This window comes from Lactuca saligna, chromosome 2 (assembly GCF_052625555.1).
Source record: "Lactuca saligna cultivar CGN05327 chromosome 2, ASM5262555v1, whole genome shotgun sequence".
NCBI lineage: Eukaryota > Viridiplantae > Streptophyta > Magnoliopsida > Asterales > Asteraceae > Lactuca > Lactuca saligna.
The window spans coordinates 26,442,384-26,462,181 of NC_136418.1; the positions used below are offsets into that span (position 1 = coordinate 26,442,384).

General features: G+C 32.1%; 2 protein-coding genes across 2 annotated transcripts; both read left to right on the forward strand.

The window, feature by feature from the left end:
• The first annotated feature begins 5,455 nt into the window (after positions 1-5,455).
• CYP97A3 (cytochrome P450, family 97, subfamily A, polypeptide 3) lies at positions 5,456-11,191 on the forward strand. Its single transcript, XM_078979230.1, has 16 exons — positions 5,456-5,677; positions 5,836-6,004; positions 6,481-6,697; positions 7,116-7,187; positions 7,297-7,407; positions 7,749-7,940; positions 8,680-8,841; positions 8,923-9,018; positions 9,127-9,228; positions 9,316-9,348; positions 9,459-9,539; positions 9,641-9,723; positions 9,813-9,944; positions 10,081-10,141; positions 10,604-10,669; positions 10,777-11,191. The coding sequence occupies exons 1-16, from the start codon at positions 5,569-5,571 to the stop codon at positions 10,936-10,938; spliced, it is 1,848 nt and encodes a 615-aa protein (XP_078835356.1). The 5' UTR covers positions 5,456-5,568; the 3' UTR covers positions 10,939-11,191.
• Positions 11,192-14,504: 3,313 nt separating this feature from the next.
• On the forward strand, positions 14,505-18,716 carry LOC145030809 (Nucleotidylyl transferase superfamily protein). The gene is made up of 12 exons (XM_078979231.1): positions 14,505-14,832; positions 15,152-15,271; positions 15,468-15,653; positions 15,785-15,836; positions 15,968-16,033; positions 16,286-16,372; positions 16,510-16,602; positions 16,697-16,777; positions 16,867-16,938; positions 17,045-17,113; positions 17,950-18,060; positions 18,439-18,716. The coding sequence occupies exons 1-12, from the start codon at positions 14,615-14,617 to the stop codon at positions 18,487-18,489; spliced, it is 1,206 nt and encodes a 401-aa protein (XP_078835357.1). The 5' UTR covers positions 14,505-14,614; the 3' UTR covers positions 18,490-18,716.
• Positions 18,717-19,798: the final 1,082 nt, after the last annotated feature.

The following is a 19,798-nucleotide window of genomic DNA, read 5'->3' on the forward strand; positions in this document are numbered from 1 at the left end:
ATAAATGTCCTAAAGGCAACCATGTGGGGGATGGAGTACACCGGTGAACACATCGTTCACAACACCTATAGGTTGCGAGCCTACCAGCGTTCCACTGGACTGTCTAGAAGAGTCTGTGGTCATCATCTATACTCTACTAGATGACTGGATTAACAACAACAACATTGAGGCCTCTCATCATTTTATCACACATCACCTATTACATCCACCCATGTTTTACCCCCAACATTTTCGTAAATATAAAATACATATACAGTTTAAATCATTTAAAACTTGTATAAAAACACTCATCCAACATAGATAGCAAGTATATAGATAATATTCACACATTGCACGTAATATATAAAATACTTCATATATATGTGTAAGATGAAAGTAACTATGCACTCACCTGAAACGTGGTGAATCAGCACTCGGACAATGCTTCGATACTCTCAAAACAATTTTCCTTCGATAAAACCTAGTATCAATACCACTAGGGCTTAGTCTAATATCAACCACGATGAGCGTTAAATAACACTCAATATAAATCATAATAATAGCCCAAATAATTATTTTAAGGACCTAATAACATTACTATAATTATTTGAAAGCTATATTAAAAATTGCGTAAGCGTAGCTCACTTACAACGGATTTTAAAGAAAACCAGGCTTTGCTCGAAGCAGCGTTTCTGAAACTGAAAGACCCTTTTTTCTCGGGACTCTGGGAGCCTTGGGGCTTCCTTCGGGTGCTAGGGGATCACCTAGGCTTAGGGGATGGTTCAAAACCCTAGAGAAAGAAAGATCTTAAAGAGAGAGTGAAGAAAGGTGTGAAAAATCCGAAGACCCTCACCCCCTTTTATAGCCTGCGAGGCCTCGGACTACGCTGGGCGTAATCCTTGGTTACGCGGCGTGTATCTTCGGATGAGGTTGCCAGCGAGCCTCCAGCTGTCTTGCACTCGGAGCGGATAAGAGCGAGGGTACGCGGGGCATACCGAATTCGGACGCGGGGCATAGGCGAGGAGCAACGTGTTCGAATCCGAGGCGACCTCTGATCTGCGATGGACGGTCTAGATCACTGCCATGTCATCGATTCTTCATCAGGTCTCGCAATTTCATGTTTCAACTTTAAAAATTCGTAACTTTTGCGTACGAGCTCTGTTTTCTACGTTCTTTATATCCACACGACGGTGGGAACGTACTCTACAACATTCGTTTAGACTCTGTCGGCTAATTTTGACTTTATTTTAAAAGTTATATTATTAACAGGCTGGGACAGGATTGGCCCGTTAAAAATTCATAACTTCTTTATCCAATGTCCGTTTTCACCTATCTTTTTCTCGTTACGCCACTCTTAACCAGATCTTCGATTCTCGTTTAGGTTGTGTCGGCTAAAAACCGCTCGATCTAATATTCGAATTTTGGGCTGTACACTGCTAAGCCGAAACTTCGAAAAATCATAACTTCTTCATACGAAGTCAGATTTGGGCGTTCTTTTTATGTACACTCTTGGTTTAACATATTCTACGACTTTCGTTTAGATCGCTAACGCTAAATCTAGCTCTATCGTAATTTAACTATTTACGCTTCCCGGTAGCGTGCCGGTTCCGTCGCGAAACATCGATAGGTCATAACTTCTTCGTTATAACTCGGATATCAGCGTTCTTTATATCCTCGGAATCCTTGTTTCGACCACTACTGTAGAGATATCAGGCTTATCTCACACTTTAATTTTGACGCTTATTTTTATTCTTTATTAATTATACATTTATAATTAAATAATAAGCACATAAATAGACATAATTCACATAATACTCAAATATTTCATCTTTATTACTTGAAAAAGAGTTGAAATAGTTGACCTAGACTATTACATCGTCTAAAATGCTTATCCCCGAAACCCGGACATTACAATTATGGCCAAGGCAATCTCCTTGGGTCGTAAACACCATAAGGCGGTGCATATGTGCCACCACTACCTCCTAATGTCTGGTTATTGGACCAGAGCCCTTCCTACATGAACTAAGGACATTAAACAACAAAATAGTAGGAGTTGCCATGGGTTTACGGTCATAAACCCACTAGGGCCGTAAACCTTAGGCTGTAAACTCCATATGAGTTTACTCTTGGACTTTAAACTTCAAAGCAAAGCCCTACAACCCTTCGATGCAACTCTATGATCTTATAACACTTGAATCAAAAGTGTTTTTCGTGTTCTAGGGTATCTTTACTTGCTTAATTAGTGTTATAATCACAAATTAGATACATATATGTGTATTTATATGTTAAATAGGATCAGTGTGTGAGTTCAAGTCTTTACTTGACCCCTAGCACCTTATCCAACACTTTCATCCAAACCACTCACTATAGGTGAGTTCATACCCCTTAACCAATCTTTTAAATGATTTTAGGGGGATACAAGTTGAATATCATAGTTATTATATCAAATCACATGTGATTAATAACTATCAAACATATGGATTTACCATACTTTCAAAGTATTTTACTAAACAAATGACTTCAAACTGCTTATCAAACTATTTTACATGTTAAAATCTTTACCAAACTCACTTTTATGTATCAAACCTTTTCTATTATAGCTTCAAACTTATATATTGTTAAAACCATGTCTTTACATATATAGTTATATAAGTAAGGATTGAAGGACTTAGGACTGGCAACTCACTTTATTTCCTATTCCTTGTTTGGTTGTAGACTTAGAGTACCCTGTTGTTTGTCCGAGTGTCATTGGATCCTTAGTTATATATTATGTATATATGTATAGATATAAAGACTTTTATCTCAGTTCAATACATTCAGTCATACAAACGATTCTACTAGTAACTATAATAGGTATAGTTAGGGATATACTACTCATTACTACTGGTTCAATGAAGCATACAAAGAGTCAATTCATTCATGAGTCAATACTTACTATTATGAGAAACTATACAACTATACTATGATGAGAAACTATACAACGATACTATTATGAGAAACTATACAACTATACTATGATGAGAAACTATACAACGATACTATTATGAGAAACTATACAACGATACTATGATGAGAAACTATACATTCACTATGCTAGTACATACATTACATATACAAGTATACTATAACATAAATGTGAACCATTGTTTCGGGGCATGTCTTCATTGCCATGGCCCGATTTGTAGCCAGAATCTCCTGGAGGGAGAGCGTTAGTTTGCGTATGGATCTATACTGGATTGACTATCCTACACCTTGCTGCTAGCTATAGTAGGACCTGCAGGTCTTCAGGTGCCAAATGTCATTACTTCCGACGTCTTTCATCGTCGTGTTCATAGTCGATAATACGGTACAGTTAATCACATAATACCTTGATATAAATCCAGTTTAAGGTAGTTAGTACATCAGTAGTTACTATAATACAACACTACAGTACTATATTAATTTCCCCTTTGCATTCGCTTTGTGATCATTTCACATAAACAATAATGTATAAACTATATTTTGATAATGATAGTTACACTTGGGAAAATTATACACTTTTACAAGAAACAAAACAGTCGTGCCTGGGTGGAAGGCTACTTTAGTAGAAAATATAGGATTTTCTAGAAGTTACAAACATTTACAAGCATTCACATACTTTTACTACAAACGTTTACAAACTCGTACTTCAAACACTGTTACAAACATTTTGATGCAAACAATGACACTAAAATACTTATGAACTCACCAACTTTAAAGCTGATAAACTCTTTCAAAATAACTTGTATTCTCAGGTCATCAATAGATAGGTACCGATACCAGTTTTTGAGAATATGGAGCGCATTCAAGACTCATCTTATATTTTGATTTATATTTTTGGTGTCATCTAAACTATACCGAACATACTTGTATTAAATTATATTATTAATGCAATGGATGATGTTGTTTGCTTGTTTACTATTATGCTGTGTTGTGATACTGTATATGACGTCCTCTACCCCCGAACGTTTCCACTGTTCCGGTTTTGGGGTGTGACAAAAAGTTTCATCATAATCAAGTCCTTGAGTCCGAGTGAATCCTTTTGCAACAAATCTTGCTTTAAATATGTATAAATTCCCATCCATGCCAGTCTTCTTCTTGAAGACTCACTTACTCTCAACAGTCTTACAATGGGTAGGAAGCTAAACCAAATCCCAAACTTGGTTTTCTCCCATGGATTGTATCTTTGCGTTCATGACTTCAAGCCATTTTCTAGATTCAAGATCTGTCATTGCATTTCAATAGTTGATAGGCTCATCAACATTCATCATCTTGAAGCACTCATCAATGAGAAATCCATATCTCTCAGGTTTCTGATGAGTCCTACTGGATTTGCGAATGCCTTGTGTTTAATCAGGTTTGAAGAACAACTATTTCTTCATCTTCAACAATCTCTTGTTGAGTACTAGTGCCAACTTGAGTTACATCGGCTTGAGGTTCTTAATCTTCTTCAAGTTTCGTGCACTTCCCACTTGCTTCATCCATTAGAAATTTGTTTTCTAAGAATTCAGCTTTTCGTGAAATAAAGATTTATTCTCAGTAGGGATGTAGAAGTAATAACCTAAACGATCTTTTGGGGATCCTACAAATAGGCATTTTGGTAGACTTAGGTTCGAGTTTACTTGACGTTTCCTGTCTAACGTAAACTTCACAACCCCAAACCTTCAAGTAAGATAAATATGGAGCTTTTCCACATCAAATCTCAAATGGTGTCATGTCTACCTTTTTAGTTGGTGTCATATTTAAAATACGAGAGGCGATGTGTAAGATATAACTCCAAAATGATAAAGAGAGAGTATTTCTACTTATCATAGATCGAACCATATCAAGTAAGGTCCGATTTTTCCTCTTGGACACACCTATAAGTTGTGGTGTTCTGGGTAGAGTAAGTTGTGAGATAATCCCATGACTTTTCCACGCAAGAGGCTTCAAGGGTTGTTATCAAACACCTTGCCTGGGCCGAGTCAACCCAAAAGTTTGATAGAATCTAGCCATCAAGAAATCAAACATGGCCTTAGTTGAAGTTTTTTAAAGGGTTGAAAGGGCAATTAATTATTTTGAATATTGGCATATGTAATTGCATCATGCTTAGCTATGGTTGTTGATATCGATTCTTATCCTATTTTTGGATTTAATGTACAAATTTTTTTGTGTTGGAATTTTTTTTGAAAAACTTAAAGATATTATTATAAATACTCTATTTTCAATTATTTAAAAGATATAAAAAGTGAGCTATCGTATAATTCGATGTACTTGACAAAAAAAAAAGACCGAAATACAAGTTTTTTCCATATTAAAATTACAAAACAATGCCTTTACAAGTAAATCCAATTCGGTCTTTTACCCATTTTAAAATTTTAAAACTTTAAAATTATGAACTTCCATCAGAAATTACAAATGGCCGCCATGCCCAACCACGTTCGTTGGAGGGTATCACATATCTCCCAAAATTAAAGATTCCACTGCTGTCTGTTTGTTACTTGCGGTTTACAAACTCTGATACACACAATGTTATAAAACAAAATAGTACTATACACATTTCTTGTATCGTGTCTCTCTCTCTTTCTCACCATGGCTGCCAGTTTAACGACCCTCCAATTTCCCTCCCCATATCTCAAAAATCACCACTCTCATACCAACAAATTCAAGCTCAAATCTCCAGCGATTCCCAAATCATATGGTGGGTTTTCTTTCAGTTTGATTGTTATTGTTATTTGTCGCACAGGGGGGTTGAATTTTGGAACATGGGTTTTATTTTGTTCTATCGAAGTTAACTTCGTTTGATTAGGGTCCGAAGATTGCTTTTTGACATGGGATTTTGTATGATTTTTTTCGCAGGGAGTTCACGAAGCTGTGCGATTAAATGCTCGTATTCAAATGGGAGAAAACCTGATTCGAGTAAGGAAGAAAAGAGTGGCAAGAGCTTGGAGGCCCTACGAGAAGAGAAACGGCGAGCTGAGTTATCGGCTCGAATTGCTTCAGGCGAATTCACAGTTGAAAAACCCAGGTATGTTAATGTTCAAAATCAAACAATTTCACCTCGATGATATCGGAAAATGTTTCTTTATTAGTTCAATGTCGTTTCGTTTGTTAAAGAGCAAATTAGGGGTGTTTGGATGTGCGATTTTGAAGCTTGAATGTGATTATGTGATTCCGAATATCATCTGAATTAGACTAAGAAAAAGAAATAGAAATAGAAAAAGAAAAAGCATTTGGAAGATTGAGAGTTTAACTTTTGAGTCAAATCATTTACTTACCGAAAGTCAAAAATTGGCATGAATTTTTGAAGCTTGTAGTAAATTAGCGAGTACATTGCATTGAAGATTAAGAACATTACATAAAACAAAACAATCTTGGTGTTACATTTATCACAAATGTATATGTTTTGAATTTGTTTTGTAATCGGTTTGACCCAGGAAGTCAAACTGTCGCTACAGATGAATGTATGTTAATATTGATTCTTGTTGTTTCATGGGAGAGCAGTTTTGGATCATTATTGGTGAACAGTTTGAAAAAATTGGGGTTGCCTTCAGAGTTGATTGAATCTTTATCTCAATTAATAGATTTGGGTGGAAACTATCCAAAGATTCCAGAGGCAAAAGGGGCAATTAGTGCCATTCGAAGTGAAGCTTTTTTCATCCCTTTGTATGAGCTTTTTCTCACATATGGTGGAATTTTTAGGTTGACATTTGGTCCCAAGGTTTGACCCTTTCCATTTTTATACTCCTTTTGTCTTACAAAAAGACCACGTTTGTTTGTTACTCGAGACACTGGACAAACTCTGTAGGACTATTTTCTATGATGAGGATAAGAAGGGCATTTATGTCATTTTCATTATGGGAAATCGAGAGTGAACCCTTGTTTCAACTTTTTGGGTAGGACAAAAAAGTATAGATTTGTCCCATTCACAGTGTGGTCTGGGCCCCACTTTTTTGGATGGGACAAAAAAGTACTTTTTGCAAGACAAAAAAGTACAAGTTTTGTTCCCCTTTTTTAAGTGGACTAAAAAGTATAATTTTTTTCCACTCCAGTATACACCAAACACAGTATTATTCTATACTGTCCTATGATGTCTAAAAGATGCGGGAATGTTGATTAATTTGCCCTTTATTTTGTAGTCTTTTGTGATAGTATCCGATCCAAACATTGCAAAACGCATATTGAAAGACAATTCAAAGGCATATTCAAAAGTAAGTGTCTATGTTTAAGCCACTATATCTTCTTAATAAACAAAGAAAAAAAATGAATTTTATATAATATTAACTTATTTAAACTTGATTATTGATAATTGATGTTTAGGGTATATTAGCCGAAATCCTAGAATTTGTAATGGGAACAGGATTAATTCCAGCTGATGGAGAAATTTGGCGAGTTAGAAGAAGAGTTATAGTTCCAGCATTACATCTAAAGGTATCATTGTCACATATTTCATTATTATTATTTAGGATTAAATACAAAAAAAAAATAGTAGTGTATTTGACTATTTTCGTTGGTTTGTTTATTATAGCATTGTACTTTCAATTCTTCCTATTGTACTTTGAAAAATCTACATTGGTCTAATAAGAAAAGAATTGAAAGTACAATGTTGTAAAATTTTACAAGTTTGATCCCTCAACAATGAAATGTAACCCAAGTTGACCCCTTTTTGTATGAATTGTCGAAATGGGACCTATAATATCGATATCTACAATTTTGTTTTTTTAAAGTAATCAATTGTATTGACTTCAACTCTAAATGACTTTCAAGTGTAGTATGTAGCAGCAATGATTGGCTTGTTTGGAGAAGCTACTAATCGCCTTTGCAAAAAACTTGATGATGCTGCATACAATGGAGAGGATGTGGAAATGGAATCACTTTTTTCACGTTTGACTTTAGACATTATTGGGAAAGCAGTATTTAATTATGATTTTGATTCGTTGACAAAAGATAATGGAATCGTAGAGGTAAGTTAAAATTTCACTTTGATAGATGTGTGTTATAAAACTCCCTCAAGGTCCCTTTTGTTTCCATTACATGACATGACAATATTGTGTTTTGTATATCATGACATGACATGACATGATATAATGTGACATGATAATACTGTGTTTTGCATGTATTAAACTGGCGTAGACCCATGTCATTGAGATAGATAATTACTTCTTGGCATGTTTGACATGATATGACATGATAATACTGTGTTTGACATGTATTGGATTGATGTCAATGAGACAAATAATTGATTCTTTGCACACTTGACATGACATGATATGGCATGGCATGATATAATATGACAGTATTGAACTGGTTTAGACCCATATCAGTGAGACAAATAATTACTTCGTGGAATGTTTGACATGATATGACATGGCATGGCATGGCATGTTTGACATTATATGACATGGCATGGCATGTTTGACATGATATGACATGACATGATAATATTGTATTTGACATGTATTGATCTGAGACATAAACTGATATCAATGAGACAAATAATTAATTCTTGGCGTACCAAAAAAAGGTGGTACAGAGACTCGCTGTTGATCTTTCATGTGTGAAAAGACATGAACGCCCTTCTCGTCTTCATAATTGAAAATAGCCCTAGAAAGCTTTATCAAGTCCTATTAGTGTAACAAATGCAACCTAAGTTATGATTTTATTTATTTATTTATTTATTTGCTAATGTGACATGATTGTCAGGCAGTATACACGGTTTTGCGAGAAGCAGAGGATCGAAGCATCTCACCAATTCCAACATGGGAGATTCCAATATGGAAAGATATCTCACCAAGGCAAAAGAAAGTCAATGAAGCCCTTAAACTAATCAACACAACCCTCGATGATCTAATTGCAATATGCAAGGTAAAAGAGTTATATTTCATATTCACCAAATTACATTTCTACCCTTCATCTTAACCTCACACCATATACACACACACTCAGAGAATGGTTGATGAAGAAGATGTAGACTTCAATGAGGAATACATGAACGAAAGCGATCCAAGTATTCTCCATTTTCTATTGGCAGGAGGAGACGATGTATGATTTTTTTTTTTTTAACTTTTATTTCTATAAATTATTTAATTTGTTACAACTTTGATAATATTATTACAACTTATATATATATATATATATTTTTATATTTAGGTGTCAAGCAAGCAACTTAGGGATGATTTGATGACAATGCTTATTGCAGGACATGAGACAACTGCTGCAGTATTAACATGGACTTTTTATCTTCTTTCAAAGGTACCTTAAATTTAATACTAAAATTAAAAAAAAAAATTAAAACTTTATGATAAAGTTATATTTATTAGTGCTTCAATTATGTTGTAGGAACCTAGTGTCATGTCCAAGCTTCAAAACGAGGTTAGTTCCACACACATACGCACACACACACACAATACAATTAGACTTATGGATTTAATTTAATGATTTGCAAAATTAAATTTGTTTTTTCAAAATGATATCGTTGTTAGGTTGATGCGGTTTTAGGCGATAGATTTCCAACCATTGAAGACATGAAGAAACTTAAATATACAACTCGAGTGATCAATGAGGTAAGAAAATTAAAAAAAAAATTAATAAAAAACATATTTATGTTGTGGGGCCCAATAATTTTACATTTATACCCTTACGCATTCAATTGTATGTTTTGTAGTCGTTGAGGCTCTACCCTCAACCACCTGTTTTGATACGTCGTTCTCTTGAAGACGATGTTCTTGACAAGTATCCGATTAAAAGGTTGAAATCATATAACTTTTTGGGTATTAAATTATATTACTTAATTTGGGTTTAGAAATTATTAAAAAAAATGATTTGTTAATTGATAGGGGTGAAGACTTCTTTATTTCAGTTTGGAATCTCCATCGATCTCCTACACATTGGGAAGATGCAGATAAATTTAACCCTGAAAGATGGCCTTTAGATGGGCCGAATCCCAATGAGACAAATCAAAATTTTAGGTATTTTAAAAGTCGTCATAAAGGGTTAATTTTTTTATTATTATTATTTTTTTTAATTTTGTTATAAAATAAAGTGTTCACGTGAAGTGAAATGATATGATTGGGTAAAATTATTAAGCGGTGATATTTTTTTTAGTTACTTGCCATTTGGTGGTGGACCAAGGAAATGTGTTGGTGACATGTTTGCTTCATTTGAGGTAATTATTTAAATATAAATGTCTCAAAAATGAAAGTAAAAATTGGAAATCAAAAATCATAATTTTTATAAAAAGAGTAAGTTACATGAGTGGTCCCTATGGTTTGGGGTAATTTGCACGTTTGGTCTATAACTTATTTTTTTAACTCGGAAGGTCCTTATAGTTTGTTTTTGTTTCGCGTTTGGTCTTTGTTTTACCTAAAAATACTATTTTGCCATTGATTTTTTAATTTATTTAAAAATCAAGGCCAAAATAGTCTTTTTAGGTAAAATAGGGACCAAACTCGCAACAAAAACGAACTATAGGGACCTTCCGAGATAAAAAATAAGTTAATAACCAAACGTGCAAATTATCCTAAACCATAGAAACCATTCATGTAATTTAATCTTTTCATAAAAAGGCTCAAATAAAAAAAAAAAACGAATTCTATTTTTCTTAATTAAATAAAACGTATACTTGTAGGCAATAGTTGCAGTTGCGATGCTTGTCCGTAGATTTAACTTTCAAATGGCACTAGGAGCACCACCCGTAAGTTAATTTATCTATATTTTATTATTTTTTATTAATTTACGAATTTTCCTTCATTTATTTTTTTTATTTCATTTGGTCGTAATAATATTTTTGTTTTTTTTTAGGTGAAAATGACGACAGGAGCAACAATTCACACAACAGAAGGTCTAAACATGACAGTAACACGAAGAATGCAGCCTCCAATTGTTCCTATGCTCGACAATCAACAATTAGAAAAAATGGAATCTTCCACAAACATTCCAAAAGCTGATCCGGTAGTTAGTTAAAGTTTTAAACAAAAAAAAAAAAAAAAAAGAAAAATGAAAAAAGAAAAGATATAATATGCCATGTTGGCCTTCGTTGACCACTCCCGGGATTTAAGGTGACACGAATTTGAAGTATATAGTATTTTAGTAGAACGGTTTTATTGTAAAGGGTGAGTGGAGATTTATATTTTTATAGTTTATATATATATATATGTAATACGACATTTTTAACTATTCATACACGTATGTATATGTAAAGTATTCATTGCATGCACATTGATAATGTTGTCAAAAGAAAATTTGTATGTTTATATATACGATATATATACGCATGTGGTATACATGGTTTTAATTAGGGAAAATTAGGGATTCTCTATTACATTTCTTTATTCGTATTTTGTGGGAGGAATTCAAGTAGATTTTCTACATATTTCTTTTAGATTTGTTTTATAGTTACGTATTTCAAGAGCATCAAAATATGCACCTCACTCATCCTCTCCCCTTCTGGGCACCACTCACTTCGCTGTGTTTAGTGGATAAGACTCTCCCTTCCTCATCGTCATAATCTTCAAATCCTTTATGATTCATTTTTTTCATTTTGATTTTGTGATTTTTTTTTTTTTTTTTTTTTTTTTTTTTTTTTTTTTTTTTTTTGGCAAAAGGATCAAAGTGGGCAAGAAAATCAAATCATATGGATCAAACGTGTTGGACTCTAATAGTTGGAATCAACATGTTTTGGCAAAGGATATGGACTCATCATGTATTTTTGTCAATAATTTTTTTTTTTTTTTTAATGAATTTTAATTGATATTAAAATTGGGAACACCAATATGGTTTTTGTTTTTGTTTTCTTTTATTTCATCTATGACCGGATCAAATAAAAAAATTGAATGAGAGTCAAATTTAAACTTGTTTATTTTGAAAAAGAAAAGATAAATACCAAAGGATTAAACATAAAAAAATATGAAAATATAAATATCAAATGTGGGAAATTGAAGTGATATTTACACGAATTATGTAACACCCGTTTTCAGATTGGATCAGACCTTTGAAAGAATCAAATGGATGGTTTTTGAGGAAAAACATTTGCCACGACGTGGCATGGCTTTTGTGATTACGCTTTTCTGGTGAGCACCACGATGTCGTTGGAAGTGTGCTACGACGTGGTGGTTGTAGTACCCAAGCCTATGATCTTTTAGGGTTTCTTCTGTATTTAAAGCCTCTAACTTCAAGATTATGACATCCTCTTGAGTCTCTAACCCTCCTAAACGAAACCCTAGCTCCCTTTGATGTTTATTGTTGTATTCTTGAGTGTTGTTTGTTTTTTCGAAGCAAAAATTCATGAAGTCTGCAGACCACCTCTGCAATCCTCTGTAGCAGAAGAGGTGGAACAAACGATTGCAGCCTATAATAAGAAGCATGTTTGTTTTTTTACATCTGTAGACTGCTGCAGTAAACTAAAATTTAAATAAACTAATTTTATAAACTGAAAATACTTCTCAACACTGAAATTAATAATTCCAGTCTTAAAACATTGAAATAATAATAACAAGAACATGTAAAAAAACAAAAATATAAAACTTTTTAAAAAAAAAAAATAAAAACTTAAAAAAATGTAAAAGAAGCTAATAGTTTTATTCTAGAAAAAAAAACTAATTTTAAAAAACATTAAAAAAGAAAATAATAAAAAATTAAGAAAGTATTGCAAACGTTTGTCTACAAAGTTCGTAAAAAACTACACACGTTAAAAAAGATGTAACTGAAATTGAAAATATTATTAGTAAAACGGTAAAAAAAAATTAAAAAAATCAAGTTAAAAAAATCATGGAAATTATAAAAATAAATTGTATCACATCCGTAAATAAAAATTTAAGAAAATCAAAGTTAAAAAAAAAAAAAAGCTATACAAAAATTCTTAAAAAAACACTTAGAAAAAATGAAAGTGGAAGAGGTTAGATGAGACAAGTCAAGTGTTGCGCCACGCAACACACGCGCAGAGGTTTTGTAGTCTGAAGTCTTCCAAAAAACAAACTGCTGCGAGAGGGAAAATATTGCGCGTGTGCTGCGTCGCGCAACAATAAGTGGTTTGAAGAAGTTTTTATAGAAAAACAAACAACACCTTGGTGTTCTTGAGGTCCGAAGCCTTGGTTTGCACTTTGGGAAGAAGAAGAAGAATGTGTGTTTGCTTGTTAAAAGAGTGTATCTACTTCAGATCTTACATCTCTTGCATCTTGTGGAGCTTGGGAATGTATATAACTTCTATCTTTATTATCCTCTTCTTTATTATTTTCATGCCATAAAGTCCCTTGAAGAAGTGATTTTGGAGTTTTGGACATATTTAGAACCTTAGGCTAGTTTGGTGATCATCTTTTTGCCCTAGGTGATGGAAAAAGTGTTAAGTTGTGGTCCCCTTTGCCCCATACACAAGTTGAGGTCATAAATAAGACCTTATGAACTTAGGATTTAAAATCTTGTCTTGTGGTGAGGTCTTAATGGACAAAGTTGGAAACTTTATCCACACCAAATGTCTTTCTAAAACATAATTTGAATATCATATCCAGGAATTAGTCTAAATATATGATAAGCATTAATACCAATTCCTCCCAGAGCCTTGACTGCTTTATATATATTACACCAAACCCCGGTGGAAGTCTTCCTAGAAATATATTGCGCAGGTTTCTTCCACAAATTGTGTAGACTGATAACACCTGTTTCCATTAGCTTCTATTCTCATTTATCAGACGGTACCACCATATGACCAGTAGTTCCAAAATATGTGCTTTTAGTGTTGATCCCCCCATGACCACCATTTGAGATGGGAGCTGTTACTTTTTGCCATTCAATCCAATGAATTTTGTTTTTTAATTCACCTCCCCCATAGGAAATTCCTTCTTATCTATTTTAGAGCGTCAATAATGCCTTGTGGTGCTTTGTAAAGGGACATAAAGTAGGTAGTCAAGATGTTTAGAACTGATTTGATTAAAGTGATGCGACCACCAAATGAGAGCGTCTTGACTTTCCAGTCAGATAGTTTAAGATTTGAACTTGTCAATGATGGGTTTCTAGTGTTTCTTCAGACCCATGTTTGCTCCTACCGGTACTCCCAATTAATTAAATGTGAAAGATTCTTCAACACACCCCAACACTTTGGATAATTCCTTAGATTCATGATATGTAATCCCTATGCCAAATAATCAAGACTTATAAAAGTTGATTTTTAATCCAAACGAGATGTGAAAGCATTTGAGAATTGCTGAAAGATTTCTGATGTAAACCTGTCCCATTCTCCTACAAAGATCACATCATCTGCATGAAACATATGATAAATACGAGGGCTATTTGATGGAAGTTTAACCCCATTGATTAGGGATTTGTCCTGCATACTTTTCAAAGCAATATGTAATCCATCCATGATCAAGGATTTCTTTTTAATGTTTGTAAATTACATCAAATAAAAATTCAGTTAACATGAGAGTAAAATTCAAACCTGTTTATTTAGAAAAAGAAAATATATTATATCAAAGGATTAAACATAAAAAGGTGAAAAGATAAATACCAAAGGAGAAAACGAGTAGATAAAAGGAACAAAATAGAAATTGAGGAACAACAGAAAAAGAAAGAAGTCCAAAACCACGAAGGGTTTTTCATTTTCAGCCTTCAAACCAGCCGCAAAAGGTAAAAAGCGGGGATTACATCAATGGAGCCGGAGAACGAAACGAAAGCAGAGCAAACACAAGAACAAGAGCAAGTTGTGAATCCATGGGAAGTATCGGCTAAAGGCAAGATTGATTATGATAAACTCATCGACAAATTTGGTTGTCAAAGGCTCGACCAATTCTTTGTTGATCGAGTTTTTCGCCTCACTGGTCGTACTCCTCATATCTTCCTCCGCCGTAACGTTTTCTTCGCTCACAGGTATCCATCATACATCCATTGAGTTCCAATCTAGTGATTTTAGAGATATACATCTCAAATGTAGTCGTATTTATGAATTCCGATCGAATATATCAATTGAGGGACTTCGTAATTTTGCATATAAAAGCACGAAACTGACAATGTAGGTTTACCGATATATCATTGAACAGATTTTTTGGCTTTCAAAGTCAAGTATGTTAAGGTTGACTTATCAATTAAGAGTAGTTATCATGTATCTGTATATTAACTTCTTGAATTGATAATCGATGGAGTGTTAACCTAAGTATCTGTATATATATATATATATATTATGCAACAGAGACTTCAATGAGATTCTGGATGCTTATGAACGTGGGGAGAAATTCTATCTCTACACTGGCAGAGGCCCTTCTTCTGAAGCTTTGCATTTAGGGCATCTTGTTCCTTTCATGTTCACCAAGTAAGCTCTGTTACTTTATATATCCTTTATCCTCAATCATACACTTCAACTACAAAGATCCATAACCCTTTTTTCTTTTACAAGTCTTTTATAGGACTTAATTAGGTAAACCATCTATGAGTGTGTCTTTGTGACTTAATAGAGAAAGTCAGGGAAACCAGGCTAACATTTTACAAATTTGCCCTCATTTTTGCAGATATTTGCAGGAGGCTTTCAAGGTTCCTCTTGTCATACAATTAACAGATGATGAAAAATGCATGTGGAAGAATCTTACAGTGGAAGAAAGCAAGAGACTTGCTCGAGAGAATGCAAAAGATATCATTGCTTGTGGATTTGACATTTCAAGAACCTTCATATTCTCTGATTTTGACTATGTTGGTGGGTAAGTAGTCTGTGTATTTCAAACTTTTCAAAGAAAACACACACACACACAATACTTTCTTTCTTTGAATTCTTTTGTTTTTTTTCTTGTATTCCTTTATGCCTCTAATGTGAGAAGAATCTCATTTGCAGTGCCTTTTATGAGAACATGGTAAAGGTTGCTAAATGTGTCACATACAATAAGGTGTGAATATATCATTACAATTTAGTAATTTACAAATTACAATCATTTGTCATTCTTTCAACTTACTGTTTCCAAAATTTTTCCATCTATTAAACTCTGTTATTCTAATGTTTTTTATTGTTGTTCTTAAGGTTGTTGGTATATTTGGTTTCACTGGTGAAGATCACATTGGAAAGATCAGCTTTCCACCTGTTCAGGTCTTTGTTTATTATTTTTTTAATTAATAATTATTGTGTTTCTCATTATTTTTATGGTTTGAACAAAAATATTGATCATAGAAACTTCAAACCTTTTTAACAAACTTAGCAAGTCATGAATGCAACACATATTTCTATTTTCTAGAGGCTCAATAGCTTTACAATTTCAGTATAATATTAATACATCATTCAATTATAGAAAAGGGTATTTAAGTAATTTTATAACATTTTTTTTTTTTTTTTTTCTTGCAGGCTGTTCCATCATTCCCTAGTTCATTTCCACATTTGTTTCCTGGACAAGATAAACTTAGATGCTTGATTCCATGTGCAATTGATCAGGTTCTTTCTGCAATAAGTCAAAAATAAAATAAAACAAAACCCTAGTTTTGTAATTTGTATTTATGCCCTTATTTATTATTATTATTATTATTATCTGTGTGATTTTTATATAATTTCTTTTGTGTTTTTTTTTTCAGGATCCTTATTTCAGGATGACACGTGATGTTGCCCCTAGGTTAGGTTATAACAAACCTGCATTAATCGAATCTTTATTCTTTCCAGCTCTTCAGGTAAATACCCAAGGGCAAATTTGGAAAAAAAAATCATTTCCTTCACTTTCTGTATTAAGTTGTTTTTCATTTTTAAAAAAAAAAAATATTGCAGGGTGAAACAGGGAAAATGTCTGCAAGTGATGCGAATTCTGCAATATATGTGACTGATTCTAAAAATGAAATTAAAAACAAGGTGTTTTGAAATCTTTGTATTATTTTTATAACTTATATAACTATTGCAATATATTGTAATCTAATTTTTATTTATTTAATATTCTACAGGTAAACAGATATGCATTTTCAGGAGGGCAGGATTCTATTGAGAAGCATAGACAGTTGGGAGCAAATCTTGAGGTATTTGAATTTGAAAGATTTGTAGAAAAGGGTAGAATAAAATTACTTTTATGCCCTTGCTTTTTTAAATAATCAGATTTGAAAAAAGTTGGATGTTTTGTATTAGGTGGATATACCTTTCAAATACCTTAGTTTCTTCTTGGAGGATGATGATGAACTTGAACATATTAGAAAGGTAAGAAAACTATTAATTTTTGGTTTGGGTAGAATAAAATTACTTTTATACCCTTGCTTTTTTAATTTTTTGTTTATGCTATCATCATGTTTTTTATACTGTATGTAAATATGATGCTTAGTTTTAACTCTATTTTATACATTGCTTAATCATAGGTAATGAAATTTTTATTTAGAAAAACAGGAAATGGAAAATAATAGAATTAGGGCAATTTATAGAAAAACCGTTATATCATGAGCAATTTTGTTGTTGAACCAATTATATATATATTTTTTGTTTTTTAAAATCAAACTGTAAAAGTTTCAGACATTTTTTTAAATTAACAATTTTAACTGGATATAACAAAATTACAAAATCGTCAATTTGGATTAATTATTTAAAATTTTTGTGATTTGATTGAAAAAAATAAAATATTCATGATTAAACTGCAAAACCACCCAAAATATAATTGCTTTTAAAAAAAAAAAATTGTCCATAAAATTAAAGCTCATTAAAACCCAAATAAGATCATAATATATATTCTTGTTATTTTTAGATGATACAATTGTAATTTTACAAAAATCATGAGTTTCATTTTTTTTTTTTTTTTTTTTGTCATGATAATTTTCGTACTTAAAATTTGGTTATATTGTAGTTTTCATTTTGTTTCATGTTGGAATGAAATTAACACACTGAAAAGAAATGAAATGAAGACAAACAATTTTATTTTATTTTTTCTTATTCCAGCGGAATCAACGATTCCGTTCCTTTCTGATTCCAATTCCATGATATACGAAATTGTTTAAATATTTTTCTAACTTTTAAAAAAATAATATAATATTGTTTTTTTGTTTTAGGAGTATGGTTCGGGACGCATGCTTACAGGTGAGATTAAGAAGAGACTGATTGATGTTTTAACAGACATTGTGGAAAAGCACCGTGAAGCTAGGGCAAACGTCACTGATGAGGTAATTTTTACATTAACAAACCCTAAACTTTCTCTCTTTTCCAAAAAAACCCCTCAACCTTCTAACCATATCCGAAAAAACCCTAACTTTTTTAGTTTTTTTTTTTTTTACTGAAAAAACCCTCACATTTCACAAGTTTTTCGTAAAAAATAGTAAAGCTGAGGTTTATTTTGGAAAAAACACAAAATATAAGGTCTTTTATGACATTAAAACCCGTAAATTAAAGTATGTTGCTATTTCTTGTATTTAACCATTTTTAATAAAAAAAATTGAATTTTCAAGTTTAAAAATGATTATATGATTAGTGTTAGGAAATTTTGAATCTTTAAGAATTAATATTTCTTATAATGATATATTACAATATTTGTTTTTATGTAGATGGTTGATGCATTTATGGCAGTAAGACCTCTTCCAAATATGTTCAACTGAAAATTTGGGTCCTTAATATATACATGGTTTAATAGAAAGGAATTTCTATTAATTTTTTTTTTTTTTCGAAATTTGCAATGAATGATATGGAAAACAAGCTCTTTAAGAACATGAAATTTGAGTTTTTCTGGTTTTGTAAAACATCTTATTTTGTTGTAGTTTTGGTTTTTAAACACGGAAGAATATATATATCAAGCAATGATAAGTCAAAACAAGATGTTTACTTTTGTGATTGTAGGTTTGTTAAAGTATATCATATTAAATATAATAATCAAAATTTCTGGATCATAATCAATTTTTTGCCATATAACTTTCAATTTGCAAATATGTAGTGAGTTAATTATCCGGATTCATTACTGAAATGGAATTCAAAATCGGGTAGAACTAACATCTGCAACATTGACTATGATTTTAAAGGCTTGAATTTATTTTTTCGTTTTCTCATCCAATATGTTCACATTCAATCTTCTGTTTTGGAAATCGGGTAAATAATCTACAACATTCAAAATTTGTTACTTTTTTCCTCCTAAATTTTCCATTGGTTACCAAAAAGGAATTGTAAACCAAAGCGAATATTGTTATTGTGTTATTATTTCTTACTAGGTATAAGATTCATGTATTATATGAATTCATTTAAAAGAAAAAACTAAATTTAAAATTTTAAACATTTGATAAGTTTGAATTTATATGAAAAATGACAAAAATATTTAATTATAAAAATTAAAGTGTTTTTTTCTCTAAATTTAAACAAATAGTTTAGATAAATAAATAAAAGAAATTAATGAATAAAATAATACAAAATTTTATTTATCATCATACAACGAATTAAAAGACAAACGGGCAACAAGTTACGTCGTTAAATCCTTTTGTATGATAAAAACAATTATTTTAAAAACTACATTTATAGATCTAGGGAATATAACATTGTTATGCATGATTCGTTGTAATCTACTAAGAAGCTCTACCGTATCCGGCGCAAGGAAACCAAACGTATCAAATGCAAATGCTATGAGCGAGTGTTGATTTTCTATGTATGGTTTTTTATGTTTGGTAACATTGCATGTAGTAGCTTTTAATGCAGCCTGTTCCACCGTGAAACCCCCGACCCTCAAGCTTACGAGAGGGGATACCGCTGTAAGGTCAATATATGCGTGTTTCCCTCAAACCCATCCAAAAATCAAAACGTTAGCTTTGATTTTTGAAATTAAAAAGAAAGTCCATTAAGGAAATTAATATGCATTTATTATTGTATTTAAATACTATGTGAAATTAATAAAATAGAAAAACCATAAAATGATATGTGGAATAA

What these genes read in the sequence shown, in the direction of transcription:
- CYP97A3 (XM_078979230.1), top strand. Translation starts at nt 5,569, where the DNA reads ATGGCTGCCAGTTTAACGACCCTCCAATTTCCCTCCCCATATCTCAAA. An exon ending in TTCCAGCATTACATCTAAAG is followed by an intron (nt 7,408 to 7,748) that starts GTATCATTGTCA and finishes TTTCAAGTGTAG; the next exon opens with TATGTAGCAGCAATGATTGG. An exon ending in AAGATAATGGAATCGTAGAG is followed by an intron (nt 7,941 to 8,679) that starts GTAAGTTAAAAT and finishes CATGATTGTCAG; the next exon opens with GCAGTATACACGGTTTTGCG.
- LOC145030809 (XM_078979231.1), top strand. Translation starts at nt 14,615, where the DNA reads ATGGAGCCGGAGAACGAAACGAAAGCAGAGCAAACACAAGAACAAGAG. An exon ending in AATGTGTCACATACAATAAG is followed by an intron (nt 15,837 to 15,967) that starts GTGTGAATATAT and finishes GTTGTTCTTAAG; the next exon opens with GTTGTTGGTATATTTGGTTT. An exon ending in AGTTGGGAGCAAATCTTGAG is followed by an intron (nt 16,939 to 17,044) that starts GTATTTGAATTT and finishes GTTTTGTATTAG; the next exon opens with GTGGATATACCTTTCAAATA.